General features: G+C 48.9%; 2 protein-coding genes across 4 annotated transcripts in view; one reads left to right on the top strand and one right to left on the bottom strand.

The window, feature by feature from the left end:
• The window catches only part of LOC140185254 (uncharacterized), a 124,913-nt gene extending 109,550 nt beyond the window's left edge, over nucleotides 1–15,363 (bottom strand). For 2 of the 3 annotated variants that reach the window (XM_072238642.1, XM_072238643.1), the window contains exon 1: nucleotides 13,751–15,363. In XM_072238642.1, the coding sequence (XP_072094743.1) occupies nucleotides 13,751–14,679 (929 nt within the window). In that variant the 5' untranslated portion in view covers nucleotides 14,680–15,363. The remainder of the gene's footprint in view (nucleotides 1–13,750) is intronic. The other variant, XM_072238644.1, reaches the window with a different exon arrangement.
• Nucleotides 2,831–5,855, top strand: LOC140185485 (probable G-protein coupled receptor 139). Its single transcript, XM_072238819.1, has 2 exons — nucleotides 2,831–2,897; nucleotides 4,948–5,855. The coding sequence occupies exons 1-2, from the start codon at nucleotides 2,831–2,833 to the stop codon at nucleotides 5,853–5,855; spliced, it is 975 nt and encodes a 324-aa protein (XP_072094920.1).
• Nucleotides 15,364–17,127: the final 1,764 nt, after the last annotated feature.

Raw genomic sequence — 17,127 nt, 5'->3', positions numbered from 1 at the left:
TGGGATGGGCGTGCAGAGCGAATGGAGGGGACCAAGAGGCGACGGGCTCGGAGAATCAAGGAGATGTGGGCAGAAAAGCGGACGGAGAATGGGGGGGGTTGCTGGTCGGGTGGAGAGGAACTGGACGGGGGTATGTGACGCAGTGATAGAAGAGAGGGGACCGAGGGGCGACGGGCTCGGAGAATCAGGGGAGATAGAGCCAGAGGAGTGGACGGAGAGTGAGGGCGGGTCGGGTGGGGAGGAATTGGACGGGAAGATGTGACGCAATGAGCAAGTGGATGGAGTGTTCGAGAACATGAGGAACGGGATGCGAAGGGTTTGAGGGAGAGGCGAGAGGGTGAGTGCAGAGGAGTGAATTTGTGAATGGGTAGGGTGTTGGACAAAGGGAGCTGTGTAGAGGGATATGAAGCGCGTAAGGAGAGGGATTGGAGGGAGCTGTGTAGAGGGATATGGAGCGCGTAAGGAGAGGGATTGGAGGGAGGGGTGCCCAGCGGTCTGAAGGGGCAAGGAGTGACATTCAGTGGGACTGGGGAGAGGGCAGTGGGGCAGAAACCTCTGGGCAGGGAACAGGGAGGAGGTGTGTCCGCTGGCAGGGTTGCAGTGAGTGGTTCGGGAGGGGAAAGGGGAGGGGCCAGGAGCCTACAATTCTCGTAGTAGTCGTAGACGGTCACGTAGGCGTCCTGAAGATTCTCCACCACGAAGACTCGGTGAAGAAGTGCAAGCACTTCGACAGGCAGGAACTTGTGCATCTGTAGGCCGAGCGGTGGGTTGGCGATTCAGTACGAGATCTCCTCCGCACGTCGCCTGCTCCCCCAGTGTCCCAGACGCACCTTCCCCCCCTCCCCTGCAACAGTCAGGACCACGCTGAGACAGATGGGACGGGGTCCTCGCCACTCACCTCTGGAATGTACACCAGCAAGTGCCCGTCCTGTGTCTCTGGCCTGCTCACACAAGGATGGCTCGGCTTCTGTAGCAGAGAGAGAGTTATTTATAAAGATGAAAAAGATCAAATATCAGTTGTTGTTTTTTTTTTTCCTTTAAGTCTGTCTGAGGCGGTCCCAAACCCGGCTGTGAACATAAGAACATATGAAAAAGTAGCAGAAATAGGCTATCTGACCCGGCGAGCCTGCTCCGCCATTCAATATGATCATGGCTGAGCTGGCCATGGATTCATCTCCGCCTACCTGCATTTCCCCCACAACTCTTAATTCCCCCAATATGCAAGCGTCTATTCAAAACTTGTCTTAAACATATTTACTGATGTAGCCTCCACTGCGAATTGGGCAGATAATTCCACAGATTCATCACTCTCTGGGAAAAAGAAGTTCCTCCTCATCTCCATCCTAAATCTACACCCCCGAATCTTGAGGCTATGTAGTACTCCAAGTGTGGTCTGACCAGGGTCAGATATAGCTGTAACATTACCTCTCAGCTCTTAAACTCGATCCCACGGTTGATGAATGCCAATGCACCACATGCCTTCTTACCCACACAGTCAACCTGCGCAGCAACTTTGAGTGTTGTATGGTCTTAGACCCCAAGATCCCTCTGATCCTTCACACTGCCAGCAGTCTTACCAATAATAGTATATTCACACACACACACAGTCACACACACGCACAGACACACACACAGACACACACAGATAGACACACACAGACACAACACACACAGTCACACACACAGACACACACACACACAGTCACACACACACACAGACACACACTCAGACACACACACACAGACTCTCGCGCACACAGTCACAGAAACACACACACACACACACACACACACACACACACACAGTCACACACACGCACAGACACACACTCAGACACACACACAACACACACAGTCACACACAGAGACACACACAGACACAACACACACAGTCACACACACAGACACACACACACAGACACTCGCGCACACAGACACAGAGACACACACACACACACACACACACACACACACACACACACACACACAGTCACACACACACAGACACAGACACACACACACACAAAACACACCCAGTCACACACACACACACACACACACACACACACACACACACACACGCGCACACAGACACACATACACACACATAACGGAAGTTTCATCTACCTTTCCAGCTCTCCGCCATGTTCTTTGACATATGTTGGGTGATATGATTAAGAAATTCTCACCCCACCACCACTGGACTGTTGAGTTTTATGGCCATGCGGTAGGGTCAGGGGTAGTTTCGGGACGAGGCCCCAAATGTTCTGACTATGACTAAGTCAGTGAAGTAGTTGGAAGGTTTCATGGATCGGAAAGTGGTTATTCATGTCACCACACACAGACAGCTTACAAAGGACCCTCTAGGTCGAGTCCACAAAAACACCAACTACATCAAGAGTTTATACCGTTGACGAGAATGGCAATAGTGGGTGATTCAATGCAATTTTACAGACTTTATTTCAATATTCTGTATTTGATAAATGATTTCCATTTCCCTGAAGTACATATTTACAGTGGAAGCAAATGCTATTGATAAGACACCTCGAAGGTTCTGATGCTGTTCCTGGGACAAAGTTACTCACACAGCTGGTCTAAAAATTAATTCACTAAATTAATCACAACCTGTCACCGCGGGGATGGCACCTGTCTGATGTAATAGGTTTCTAAATAAGTTACGGAGTTTTATTATAAAATATGTTGAAGTCTGTCCCTGTGGGGTCGCTAGATGGTGTTTATAAACCCGGGACATGTGGTGCTTCAACATTTCATTCCAATAGACCGCCTGAGGCACAGGGGGATACATTGCTGCGCAGGGGAAATGTCGGCAATGTTGAAACGGTACTACAGTGTGCAGAAAATATTGTACCTGGTCATTGCCGTCACTGGAGTTCCTGGTGAGTGAGCAGAGCAGTTTATGTTTGGTATTTCCGTGTGTTAACCGGTGTGAACCTGTTTATAATCAATCAACAAGCTTCCAAGTTGATGATCTTTGCATAGATATCCGTCTAAGATATTTATCCTGTCAATTCAATATCCTGATTGTTTTATATGTGATGACAAGATGAACGAATCCCCGGTCTCTCCTCTAACTCAGGGGATCAACTTGAACTTTGTTCTTGCCTTTAACGTTCTCTTGTCCAGATTTGTCCCAGTACCGGGGCGGGCAACTCTCCTGGACGGTGTAACGGGGAATCTTTTAATGGGACCTTGTCCAGAGTTGTCCCACAGCTGGGGAACGGAGGCTCTCCGTGAAGGGGTGACTGGGATGGGTTTACATTGTGAAGTTCACTTGCTCTGAGTTATTATTCAGAGAAAACCCCTGGTCCAGTGTTTCACGTCTCCAGGTGGAGTCTGTCACAGATAACCACCAGTGTCCATAGATATGCTGACGAGAGTTATCGAATTGAACTGTGCTGTAAAATTAATCCATTAGTCTACGTCCTCGCTACGCCGGATAATTTTGAAAACGCCGGTTTCGAGTAAAAACGGCAGGCGTCCACACTAAGCGTTTTTCAAAATATCTCCTTCCACATTAGGCAGATATTTGGGCGAATCTCCTCCTACTGGGCATGTGCGGGACACATAGAAAACAAGAGAAGAGGAAATGCTATACTTGGTGCGCGTTTGTCCAGTTACAGACTAGAAAAAAAAAGTTTAAAGAAATTGCTCTTGGCTCTCGCGCAGGAGGACCTAAAACTAAAAAAAAAAACAACAACAAATACTGGAGCGTATGGAGGCAACCGACAGTATGACCCAGCTGACGACGAACATTGAAAAACTGACTAACTCTGTTGCATTAATAAAGCACCTTGTTAAATGTATAAAACGTCTGCATCAGTGTTGTCTTGTATTTGCATACAATGTTACATTAGGGTGTTACACATCTATTGTCAGAGAAATACTTGCAAAAATAGGTGAACCACCTTCATACAGGCGAGGACAGAAACAGGGCAAAGGGAGTATACTTATTTATTCAGTAAGCTATGGGCCAAAGTATTTGGTGAGTACATTTCTAACTCTCCTGGCTTCAGTCTCGTACGTCTGTTCTGAAATTGTTAGGTGGTTGCGTTCAAGAAAACAACGAACATCTGTTCCGGCACTTCATGACAGCGTTTTTAAAGTCAAAAAAGCTCACTTTACAATTTAACTCTCACGCCTTTCACACCGACTGCGCGTTATAACAGCTTGCGCAGTACCAAACAGAAGCAGGAAAAGAAACAGTGTTGTTCTGGTATTGTCATGACAGCGTTTTTAAATCTCTCCGTTTACCCTGTACACACTACGCCGGATATTAGGCGTTTTCAGATTTATTCACTCTGGAGAGTGTTTCTGAAAATCTCCGTTTTCGGGGGATGAAAACGCCGTTTCAGTGTGGACGGAAGGTCAAAACGAAGAGAGAAAGCTTCGTTTTCAAAATTATTCGGCGTAGTGCTCTCTGGTTACTAAATTGTTCCGGCTTTCCCTCTGAGACGCGTTGTAAATTGGGGCACTGTATCGCCCCGAAACGATAGTTTGTTCAATTCCATGTAAGCTGCCTGACCTGCTGGATCCCGCCAGTATTTTTGTGTGTTGCTCCCCTCTGTGTCCCTTCTCGGCCCCATCAGAAGCTGAGCTTCGGGAGGCCTGGTCAGTCACGGTTAAATCAATGAAACCGGCCCCGTCAGTGACTGGAATCGGGATCAGAACCAATCGTTATTGTTCACTCAGCTCGTTCTTATCGCCGACGATTGTCCACACATCGTCGTATCTTCATACTGAAAAAGGGAGGTCAGAAACAGTGTGACCCGTGTCCGATCTTAGATTAGCAGCCGCTCACAGGCTCTAGCACTCTTTCTCTTTAACTGAAGCAAAATCCTGTGTTAATTCCTGGAGAATGTGTTCAGTAATGGCAGTGTCTATCCTCTCTCTCACCCAAACCCCCCCCCCCTCTCTCTTTCTCTCCAGTGAATTTAGTGGCGATTGTGATCCTGTCCCGGGGAAAGTGCGGCCTCTCTACCTGCACCACTCGCTACCTGGTGGCCATGGCAGCGGCGGATCTACTCACCATTGTCACCGAGGTCATTTTGTCTCGAATCAATTGGTATTACTTTCCGTGGAATTTTCTGGACATCACCCCTGTGTGCAGTGTTATCGATGTACTGAAGTGCACAGCCACAGATTGTTCTGTCTGGTTCACCGTCACTTTCACCTTTGATCGTTTTGTCGCCATTTGCTGCCAGAAGCTGAAAACAAAATATTGCACCTGGAAAACTGCGGCTGTGGTTCTGACAACAACCGGCGTACTGTCTTGTCTGAAAAACATTCCACGATATTTCACGTTTGAACACAGCGTGATCATTGACAATGTACCGTGGTTTTGCAGAATCAAGGAAAATTATTTCAATGACCCCGGGTGGGTGGGACATGACTGGCTCGATACGGTTTTAACTCCGCTCCTCCCTTTCGCTGGGATCCTGCTGCTCAACGCTCTGACAGTCAGACACATTTTAGTGGCCAGTCGGGTCCGTAAGGGGCTGAAGGGTCAGAGCAAGGGGGAGAACCGCAGTGACCCGGAGATGGAGAGCAGGAGGAGGTCTGTGGTTTTACTCTTCACCCTCTCTGGCAACTTCATCCTCCTGTGGATGACATACGTTGTAAATGTCATATATTATCAGGTCGCAGGAAAAGGATCTGATTTCAATGATTCTGAATGGATCTTTCACTACGTCGGAGTTTTGCTGAGTATTTTCAGCTGCTGCACGAATACATTTATTTACACGGTGACTCAGTCGAAATTCAGGGAGCGGCTGACAGGCGCGGTGAAATATCCGGTCACCTCGGTGCTTCAGTTCATGAATAAAGCCGCTTCCTGAGCACTAGCCAGTGCGGGCCGCTGTGTGTCGAGCCCGGGCTCTGTTTCCTCTCATTCACCGCCTGATGGCCAAGGTGTTATTTCCGGGCGGGTTTTCCCAGCTACCGGCAGCTCCGGGACATTAGGGTAGTCTGTGTGGTGGAGGGAGGGGGCGTGGACGGTGGGGGAGTGAAACACCGTCATGGCGACTCATAAACTCAGTGTCCCGCCATATGCCAATCAATGTACTGCTCCAGAATGCCGCCCAGCATTTGGTCTGTGGATATGTCTATCTTTTCCCTTTCCTGCTCAGTACCTCACAGTCTGACGTCCCCAGACAACTGTAGGGCTGGTGTGATACTGGGTGGCCAATCCACTGCCAGTTCTCTTGTCTCCAACTTTCACATGAATAACTGGCTAACGTGAAAATATAGGGCGGGGTATGGATAAACACTGTTTTTTTTTAATTGGTGAAAAGCCAGGTCGCCCCATCTTAATGACCGCCTCTGCAGCTACTAATGACTACGACAATAGCTGATAGCAGATTGTAGCTGGGAGATTAGTATCCAAGGATACATATCGTATGGAAAAAAACAGGCTGGAAGGCAGAGGTGGTGGCTTAGCTCTGTTTGTTGAACAAACAAAATCAAATCATTAGAAAGAGGCGATATGGGGGCGGAAGGTGTTGAATCATTGTGGATAGAGCTGAGGAACTACAAGGTGAAAAGACCCTGTACAGACCATGCAACCGCAGTGAGGATGTGACCTACAAATTACAACGGGAGACAGTGAATGCTTACCGAAAGGGAAATGGTAGAATAGTCATGGGGGATTTAAATATGCGTGTAGATGGGAAAAATCAGGTTAATCCTGGATTCCAGGCCGGGGAATTTCTAGAGTGCCTTCGAGATCGCTTTTTAAGGCAGCTGACGTTTGAACCCACTGGAGCATCTGCTGTCCTGCACTGGGTGTGGGGCAATGAAGTGAAACTGATTGAAAACCTGAAAGCAAAACAACCTTTAGGGGCAAATGAGCAGAATGTTTCTCAGTTCACCCTGAGGTTTGAGAAGGAAAAGCAAAAAACAGATGTGCTGGTATTACAGCAGAGTGACGGTAATCACAGAGACAATTACAATCGGCCAGAATTAATCGGAAGGGAACACTGGCAGGGACTACGGCAGAGCAGCAATGGCTGGAATTTCCGGAAGCAATTCGGAAGGCTCGGGATAAATACATCACAAAAGAAGAAGAATTTTGCAGGAATGTCAATGCCTAAGAGAGGCGATATAATTGAGTAAAAAAATTGTGGGAAGTTAGACAATTTGGAAGCTTATGAAAACCAAAAGAAGTCAACTAAAAAGTCATTAAGAACGTAAAGATGGAATACGAATTTAAGCTAGACAGTGATATAAAAGAGGACACCAAAGGTTTCTTCAGCTACATGACGTGCTAAAGGGAGGAGAGAGTGAATTTCCGGCCGTGGGTAAACGAGAATTAGTAATGGGGGCAAACGAAATGGTGGACTGCATCAGAATTTTAGGAGTATGGGCAAAAAATTGGCAGATGGAGCACAGTGTCGGGAAGTGTATGGAAGAAGAAATGAAAGGGTTAACTATTTTATAAATGGAAGGGAAATGTATTGTAACACGCGCTTCCTCTAGGCTTAATCAGGGGGTGACAATCCCCCTGCCCCGCCAAATTTAAGAAATCTCGTCGGGGTGGATGCTGCGCGATGTGTCCCCTGTTATAAATCAGTACCCCGAAATAACAAACAGTACACAATATGCAATTAAACGATTAAGCTTTATAACTATTACCTTGACTACATGGTTAGTAGTGAAAATATATATATATAAAATAACGATAAGGCACCAATCTGATTAAACGGTCCTGTGCACACGCAGTTGGAGCTCACGCAGTTCAGTTGTTCTTCTTCCTCCATCGATCTCCTCCTTTGGGCCTCCGCTCGGAGACGACCCCGTTCGGCGATCCACCACATTTCTCCGTTCGCGTCTTCACTCTTCATCTCTCTCTCTCTCCTTTTCGCAAAAGCCCGCAAAAGCAACTGCTTCCAGAATCACAAGACAGGGCAACAAAATCCTGATTTGCTAACATGCATCAACAGTCCGGTTATCTCCGCCCATAACCAAAACATTGCTGCTACAGAGAAACCATTCCTTCAGCAGTGAACATTGCAAAAAGAAACATTACATAGCAGTGAACCCTTACAGCGCGTTACACTCTGCCCCCACCACTACCAAATTTAGTCATGTCCTCATGACGTTGAGATAGTTCGACAACCCCTCCTACAAACACAAAGTCCAATCCAGATGCAAAAGGCAGTGTCATAGCTCGCCACAACAGCAGAGATCACGCACTGTTCCCCAGGCGCTGCATAGGTCAACCTACGGTGGTCTACACATCCGTACCTCCTCACCTAACTCTTCAGACTCAGACGCTACTGGTGACACTTCGTGTCTGCTTGCCGAGTCCTCCCCCACCCCCACCCCCGCAACCCGGAGCCCTCTGTCCCGTGTCCAGGCCCCGCTTCCTCTCCTTCAATGTCCTGCTGTAACCCAGGCTGCCCACAACTCACCCACCCCCTCCACCTCACCTGACTCAGGGGGAAAGGGGCCGGGGCTTTCTTCCTCAATCAATGGGGAGTTAGCGAAAGGTTGCATGTACCTCACATCCAGATAATCATCCTTCGATTCAGCTTCCCTCTCATGGGCGCGGCCCGGCCCAGCCTATCCCGCTGTGGGCCCTGCAGTTGCCCTGCGTTTTCGCAGAGTCCTCTTACTAGGTGTAGGCTCCAAGTCGGGCTCTGGGTCAACCTGCACCTCTTGTCCCAGGGGCAGCAGGTGGTTCCGATGAAGAATCTTGACAGGCCCCTTCTCGTTTCACCTGGAAAATCGGTAGGTTTGGCATCTGACTCTCCACCACATAAGGTGTGGCCGCCCAGCAGTCAGTTAACTTGTACTTTCCAGGTAGCCCCAAATTCCTTATGAGGACTCGGTCTCCCGGCAGGAGTTGGGAGAACCTCACTTTCTGATCATACCTCCTCTTATTTCCTCGATTCTGCTTGGCGGCTGCAGCCCCAGCCAATTCATAAGCGCTTTTGAGCTCACTCCTCATATCACACAAATACTTCAGATAAGGCTTCGGTGGTAAGTCACCCTCATCAGTACCAAAACAAGGGTCAATGGGCAAACTCGCCTCGCGCTCAAACATCAGATAACATGGCGAGTACCCAGTAGCTTCATTTCGTGTAACAGTTGTAACAGTGAACCAGATCTCAATATGTTGACTCCACCTGCTCTTCTTGCTGACCTCCATGGTCCCGAGTACGTCTAGCAAGGTCTTATTAAACCCCTCAGGCTGGGGATCGCCCTGCGTGTGATAGAGCGCGGTCCTCGACTTCTCAACTCCAAGCATGCCCAGTGACTCATAGATGAGTCTGCTCTCGAAGTCCCGTCCCTGGTCACTATGTATCCGCCTGGTGAGGCCATAATGAACGAAATACTTCTCCCACAACACTTTTGCCACCGTAGTCGCCCTCTGGTCCTCGGTAGGAAAAGCCTGAGCATATTTGGTGAGGTGGTCCGTGATGACTAAGACATTCGCCGTGTTGCTGGCATCGGGTTCTATGGACAGGAAATCCACACACACCAGGTCCAGGGGCTCTGTAAGTGTAAGTGGGACAAAGGAGCTGCCCGCGTAGGCAGTGTCTTCCGGAGTATGCAGCGAATGCACGACTTGCAGTATTCTTCAACCTCCGACTTCATTCGAGGCCAGTAAAACCGGTCGCTGAGCAATCCATAGGTCTTCTTCACCCCCAAATGTTCAGAATCATCATGAAGTGACTTCAACGCAACCTTCCGATACTTCTCAAGCAGAACCAGCTGGCAACGCCGGGTCGGACCGGTCATGACGTGACCCGGGATAAGATCTGGCTCTTCAACTCCAGTCGAGGCCATTCTTTCAGTAATGGAGGCACCGAAGCTTGTTTTCTCTTCTCCGCCTGAGCCGTGTCTCCCTTTTCAACCGCAGACCAAATAGTGCCACTGCCCGGGTCATCCCGTTGAGTAGCCGCCACTTCCCCAGAACTCAATTCCGGCCGCAGTGAGGTCACAGTGAACCTGGGGAATAACGTCATCGGAAGCCGCCCATTGATCCGCTGCTCGATCCGGCCGCTCCTTTTCCTCTGCCTTCACGGTGATGGCAAACTGACACAGGGCCGTCACCCCAGGGGCAGGAACGCTCTCCCCCTCCTCGTCCCTGTCCAGTCCCTCATGTACCCGTCACCCCAGGGGCAGGAACGCTCTCCCCCTCCTCGTCCCTGTCCAGTCCCTCATGTACCCGTCACCCCAGGGGCAGGAACGCTCTCCCCCTCCTCGTCTCTGTCCAGACCCTCATGTACCTGTCACCCCAGGGGCAGGAACGCTCTCCCCCTCCTCGTCTCTGTCCAGTCCCTCATGTACCTGTCACCCCAGGGGCAGGAACGCTCTCCCCCTCCTCGTCTCTGTCCAGTCCCTCATGTACCTGTCACCCCAGGGGCAGGAACGCTCTCCCACTCCTCGTCCCTGTCCAGTCCCTCATGCACCTGTCACCCCAGGGGCAGGAACGCTCTCCCCCTCCTCGTCCCTGTCCAGTCCCTCATGTACCTGTCGGGACAAAGCATCCGCATCAATGTTCCGGCTCCCCGGCCGGTGCTTCAGGCTGAAATCATCCACCTCTGTCCAAAAGTCTCTGACGGGTTTAGATATTCTCCACCCTCCTGTCCCTCCTCCCCTCCCTTTCTTCCCCAGGGGAGGGTAACCACACAGAAGCTGATTCAAGGGGTGACCCGCTTTGGCGTAGCCCGTCAGGAATCTCCGATAATAACCACAGAACCCCAGGAACGACCGCAGGGCGCTCACAGTCTGGGGCCTTGGTCGAGTGGTCACCGCTTCTATCTTAGCCGGGTCTGCAGCTACTCCATTTGTGAGATTATGTGTCCGACTTAGATAACAGACAGGGAAAGTTTTAACCCTGCAGCTTTCAGGCAGCCGAGCACCTTCAGTAGCCTCGCTTCGTGTTCTTCCAAGGTGGATCCAAATACTGTGAGGTCATCCAAATTCATGAACACCTCAAGCAAGTTCATATACCCAACCATCTTCTCCATGACCCGCTGGAAGTTCGTAGGGGCTCCCGATATGCCCTGGGGCATCCTTTCGAACTGGAAGAATACCAGGGGACATATAAGTGCCGTCTTCTATTTGTCGGCCTCACTCATGGGGATCTGGTACTATCCACTCCTCAAATCCAGCACACTAAACCACTTCGCACCACTCAGGGTAAATGCTTCAGATACCGGTTGTAAAACAAATGGTACAGTAACGTGACCTGCGACCCCGTGTCGAATATGGCTTTAGCGTAAATACTCTCTATCCGTAGCGACACACTGGAGCGTGGTCCCACTAAGCCTTCAGGAATATGGTCTTTTACTTTCGGGAGTACCTTGGTACATTGCTGGGAACGTGTTCCCCCAGAGACACCGGGCCGTTCCCTCACTGGGTCTCCTCTAGGTTTTCCCAACGACTCTCCCTGCCGAGGTACCCGGGGGCTCACTCTCCCTCTGGCGTGACACCTGCTGCCAGCAGCCCTCCGCACTGTTCATCCCCTTGGGGAATCTGCACCCCCCCCCACATCAGCCCCAACATATGGGGGAGGGGGGTCACACCCGCTGATAACAACCGACGTATCTCCGTTCTCAACTCTGCCACAATCTCTTCTACCACTCCCCGGGGTAGGCTATCTGTGGTCACTTCACCGCAGGAGACACTACCGAGGACTGTATGCTGCTGACTGAGTCCTCCCACGCTTCCGCCGCGATCTCCTCTTCCCGTACCTCTCTGATCAGCTTAACAAAAGATGGAGCGGACGCGTCTTACGAGACTGTCAGAGACCCCACACAATCGGGTCATGGCTATCTGGTCCATTCTTAACCGATCCACCTCAGCCGCCTGAATGACCCCTCTGTGCCGCAAGCAATTTAGCTGCCTCTCCAGCCGTAAAATAAAAGCAGAAAGCTTCTCCCCCTGCTCCTGACGCATGCTTTGAAACGCCACCAGGAGCTCCACTGGGCTTCCAGTCGGATCAAAGTCATTGCCCAGTGCTTGTTGATAACTGACAGCTGTCGCTACGGGATAATGTAACCTGACAGCTCTCTCGTCAACGGCCCGCCCATTCAAACTTTCAACCAATCGCTGTCGCTTTTCATCATCCGAGCACTGCCACTCATCGAACAACTGAGAGGTTCGTTCCGCCCACGTCTCATACTCCTCCTCCCCTTTAGGGGTGGGCGTTATTCCAGAGAATAGGTGGAGCCTGCCATAGCTGGGACTCTGAATCTGATTTTTCCATTTATTCGCCAGAGAAGTAAGGGCGGCTACTACCTCAGAATTCTCACTCTTCACCAGGGGACGTGGACTAATTAGACCTTCCAACTCCGACCACTCTTTCCCCTCACTCCACAGAAATGATAGAACCCTGTCTTTGAAATCTCCGCCACCAGCTCCCTCAGCGCTGGTCTGCATGAGAACAAGAGCTGCATCCGCCATTTTATCAAGTCTCTGCTCACAATCACAACTTCAACAGAACTTAACAGTGGAATTAACAATTCATCCGCAGTACAAATATCTGCCCCACTGGTTCATTGTTCAGGGTAATTACACAACATCCAACAGAATCAATCTCGAACGTAGCCCTCACAATTGTAATTCTCGCTTTGCCTAGCGGCTTAATCTAGGGGGTGATAACCCCCTTCCCGGCCCAACTGAAGAAATCTCGTTTGGATGGATGCTGCCCGATGTGTCCCCTGTTACAAATTAGTGTCCAGAAATAACAAACAGAACACACTTTGCGATTAAATGATTAAGCTTTATAACTCTTACTTTGACTGTATGGTTAGTAGAGAAACAAAATTGAAAAAAGGGTGCGATCTTATTAAACAGTCTGTGCGCAAAAGTGGAGCTCACTGATAGGCCGATCGGTCCCCATCGGCCTCCTCCGATCGTACTGCCCTCCGGACCCGCGCTCCGATTCCACCCTGTCCGGCAGTCTAGCAAATCTCTCCATTCGCGTCTTCTCTCTCCATCTCTCTCTCTGACAAAATCAACCGCTCCCAGATTCACGAAACAGAGCAACAAAATCCTGATTGGCTGACATGCATCCCACAGTCCTGTTATCGCCAGCCATAACACGAACATTGCTGCTGCAGAGAAACTGTTACTTCAGCAGTGAACATTACAAAGAAGCCATTACATTAGCAGTGAAACATTACAGCGCGTTAGATATACGAGAAGCATCTGGCTTCTCTTGGGCTGTACTCCCTGGAGTTCAGGAGAATGGGGGCTGGGGTCGGGAGGGGAAATCTCATTGAAACATTTTGAATTTTAAAAGCTCTGAACAGATTAGATATGCGAAAGTTATTTCCCATGGTAGGTGAATCTAGGACAAGAGAGCACAACTTCAGGATCGAAGGACATCCATTTGGAACAGAGATGAGGAGAACAGAGGGTGGTAAATTTGTGGAATTTGTTGTCACATGCAATTGTGGAGGCCAAGTCATTGGGTGCATTTAAGACAGAGAGAGATAGGTTCTTGATTAGCCAGGGGATCAAAGGGTATGGGGAGAAGGCAGGGGAGTGGGGATGACTGGAGAATTGGATCAGCCCATGACTAAATGGCGGAGCAGCCTCAAAAGGCCGAATAGCCGACTTCTGCTCCTATATCTTATAGTCTTAATTGAGTTGACTGAGTGAATCCTTTCCCACATTCAGAACAGGAGAGTGGCATCCCCCAGTGTGAATTCGCTGATGTATTTTAAACTCAGATGACCGAGTGAATTCCTTCCCACAATCTGATCAGGTGAACGGTTTCTCCCCAGTGTGAATTCGGTAGTGGCTCACAAGTTTGGATGACTGACTGAATCCCTTCCCACATTCAGAGCAGCTGAAAGGTTTCTCCCCAGTGTGAACTCGCTGATGCACCTTCAGTCGAGATGACCAAGTGAATCCCTTCCCACATTCAGAGCAGGTGAATGGCCATTCCCCAGTGTGAAGTCGCTGATGTTCCTTCAGTTGAGCGGAATGGGTGAATCTCTTCCCACATTCTGAGCAGATGAATGGTTTCTCCCCAGTGTGGTCTAACTGGTGTGTCAGTAGTCGAGAACGCCGAGTGAATCCTTTCCCACAGTCTGAGCAGGTGAATGGCCTCTCCACAGTGTGAACAAACTGATGATCTTTCAGCTGAGCTGCATCGATGAATCCCTTCCCACATTCTGAGCAGAGGAATGGTTTCACCCCAGAGTGGATTTGCTGGTGTCTCAAGAGCTGAGATGACCGAGCAAATACCTTTCCACATTCAGAGCAAGTGAACGGCTTCTCCCCAGTGTGAACTCGCTGATGCTCCTTCAGTACAGATGACCGAGCAAATACCTTTCCACATTTAGAGCAGGTGAATGGCCTCTCCCCACTGTGAACTCGCTGGTGTGTCAGCAGGTCAGATGACTGAAGGAATCTCTTCCCACAGTCTGAGCAGGTGAATGGTCTCTCCCCAGTGTGAACTAACTGATGTTGTAGCAGGTGATTTGACTGAATGAATCTTTTCCCACAGTCTGAGCAGGTGAATGGCTTCTCCCCAGTGTGAACTCGCTGGTGGGTCTGTAGGTTGGATGACTGAGCGAATCCCTTCCCACAGTCTGAGCAGGTGAATGGCTTCTCCCCGGTGTGAACTCGCTGGTGTCTCTGTAGTTTGGAGGAGTGAGTGAAGCCCTTCCCACAGTCTGAGCAGGTGAACGGCATCTTTTCAGTGTGAACCAGCTGGTGTTCATTCAGTTGATATGATTGAGTGAATCCTTTCCCACATTCAGAGCAGGTGAATGGCTTCACCCCGGTGTGAACTCACTGGTGTCACTGTGTTGTGGTTGAGTGTGTGAATGTCTTCCCACCATCCGAGCAGGTCAATGTCCTCTCACTGGTGAATTTTCTGATATACCTTTAGCATCAATAACAGAATGGCTTCCCACAGTCAGAACAAGTGGAGCATCTCACTATGGTGTGAACTTGCTGATGTGTCTTCAGACTGGATGACTGAGTGGTTCCCCTCCCTCACACACAGCGGGTGAATGGTCTCTCCCCACTGTGAACTCACTGGCGTGTCTGTGGGTAGCCTGTGAGTGAATCTCTTCCCACACTGAGAGAAGGAGAATGATATCTCACTACGATCAATTCTCTGGCAATTCAAAAAGACAGACGTTTGAATGCCTTGTACAATCAATGCAGTTGAGAACTGATCTCCAGTGAACAAATGCTGGTGTGTTCTCAGCTCCCGGTTCCAGTGAATTACACAGAGTTAAAACAGAAAATTTCATTTCAGAGACAGAATACATTTACCAGCTGGGATGAGATACTTCTTCATCTCCAAAGATCGACAACAGATGTGTTGGCGTTGCAAAGAAAATATTTGGTCACTCCTTAAATATCCAGACAGAGACAGAAAAACTGATGTTTTGTTGTGTTGAAGATTCCTGTACACAAGTGTTCTGCAATTTCAAACCTGTAAAAATATTTGCAAAAGACATCAATTGGTGAAGGACAATATTTCAGGAGAGGTTTCGTCTGTGGTGAGAACATCAGAACAAAAGAAATAGGAGCAGGAGTTGGCCATCTGGCCCTTAGAGCCTGATCTGCCATTGAATAAGATCATGGCTGATCTGGCCATGGACTCATCTCCACCGACCTGCCTTTTCCCCATAACCCTTAATTCCCCAACTATGCAAAAATCTGTCCAATCTTGTCTTAAATATATTTACTGAGGTAGCCTCCACTCCCTCATTGGGCAGAGAAATCCACAGATCCACCACTCTCTGGGAAAAGCAGTTCCTCCTCATCTCCATCCCAATTTACCCGAATTTTGAGGCAATGTCTCATCTACCAGTGGAAACAACTTTCCTGCCTCTATCTTATCTATTCCTTCCATAATTTTACATGTTTCTATATGATCTCCTCTGAATGTGAGCTGTGGCGTCACAATTTTACCAATTTCAACACAAGCTGGGGGTTGTCAACTTGAGATATACCTCAGGATACTGTGGGAAGTGAGGGAGAAAATTGCTGAGCCTCTGGTGATGATCTTTGCACATCAATAGGGAGAGGAAAAGTACCAGAGGATCAGAAGACACTGTTCCCTTTTTAAAAAAGGGAGTAGAGATCAGCCAGAAAATTACAGACCAGTGGTTCTTACTTCAGTGCAGGGCAAGTTGTTGGAGAAGCTCCTGAGAGGCAGGATTTATGAGCATTTGGAGAAGCATAATCTGATGTGGGATAGTCAGCATGGCTCTGTCTAGGGCAGATCATGCCTTACAAACCTGATTGAATTCTTTGAGGATGTAACAAACACACTGATGAAGGTAGAGCACTGGATGTTGTGTACATGGCTTTCATGAGACTTTTGATAAGATTCCTCATGTGAGGCTCATTCAGAAAGTAACGAGGCAAGGATCCAAGTAGACCTTGCTTTGTGGATCCAGAATTGGCTTGCCCACAGAAGCCAAAGGTGGTTGTAGATGGTTTGTATCCTGCATGGAGGATGGTGACCAGTGGTGTTCCACAGGGATGTGTTCTGAGACTCCTTCTCTTTGTGATGTTTATAAATGATCTTGATGAGGAAGGAGAAGGGTGCTGATGACACAAAAGTTGAGGGTGTTGTGAAGAGTCTGGACAGTTCTCCAGAGGTTACAGCAGGATGCAGATAGGATGCAGACCTGGCAGATGGAGTTCAACCCAGATAAGTGTGCTGTGGTTTATTTCGGTACATCAAATTTGAAGACAGAACACAATATTATGTTGGGACTATTGGCAATGTGGAGGATCAGCGAGATCTTGTGGTCCATGTCAATTTTACACTCAAAGCTGCAGTGCTGATTGACAGTGTTGTTAAGAAGGCCTCCATCAACCATGGAACTGAGCTCAAGATCGGTGAGGTAATGCTACAGCTATATAAGACCTTCTTTAAACCCACTTAGAGTCTTGAGTTCAGTTACCTCATTACAGGAAGGATGTGGATACCATAGAAAGACTGCAGAGGAGATTTACAAGGATGTTGCATGGAATGGAGAACATGCCTTATGAGAATAGGTTGAGTGAACTTTGGAGCGATGGAAGATGAAAGGTGAGCTGACAGACGTGTATAAGATGATGAAAGGCATTGATCATGTGGATAGCCAAAGACTTTTTTCCTAGGGCTGAATT

The sequence above is a fragment of the Mobula birostris genome, chromosome 20, assembly GCF_030028105.1.
Source record: "Mobula birostris isolate sMobBir1 chromosome 20, sMobBir1.hap1, whole genome shotgun sequence".
In the NCBI taxonomy this organism is placed as follows: Eukaryota; Metazoa; Chordata; class Chondrichthyes; order Myliobatiformes; family Myliobatidae; genus Mobula; species Mobula birostris.
This window is presented reverse-complemented; position numbering and strand designations above follow the sequence as displayed.

Excerpts from the sequence above, each read along its gene's own strand:
- LOC140185485 (XM_072238819.1), top strand. The coding sequence starts at position 2,831 with ATGTTGAAACGGTACTACAGTGTGCAGAAAATATTGTACCTGGTCATT. Across the intron at positions 2,898-4,947 it reads TGCCGTCACTGGAGTTCCTG|TGAATTTAGTGGCGATTGTG; the intron begins GTGAGTGAGCAG and ends CTTTCTCTCCAG.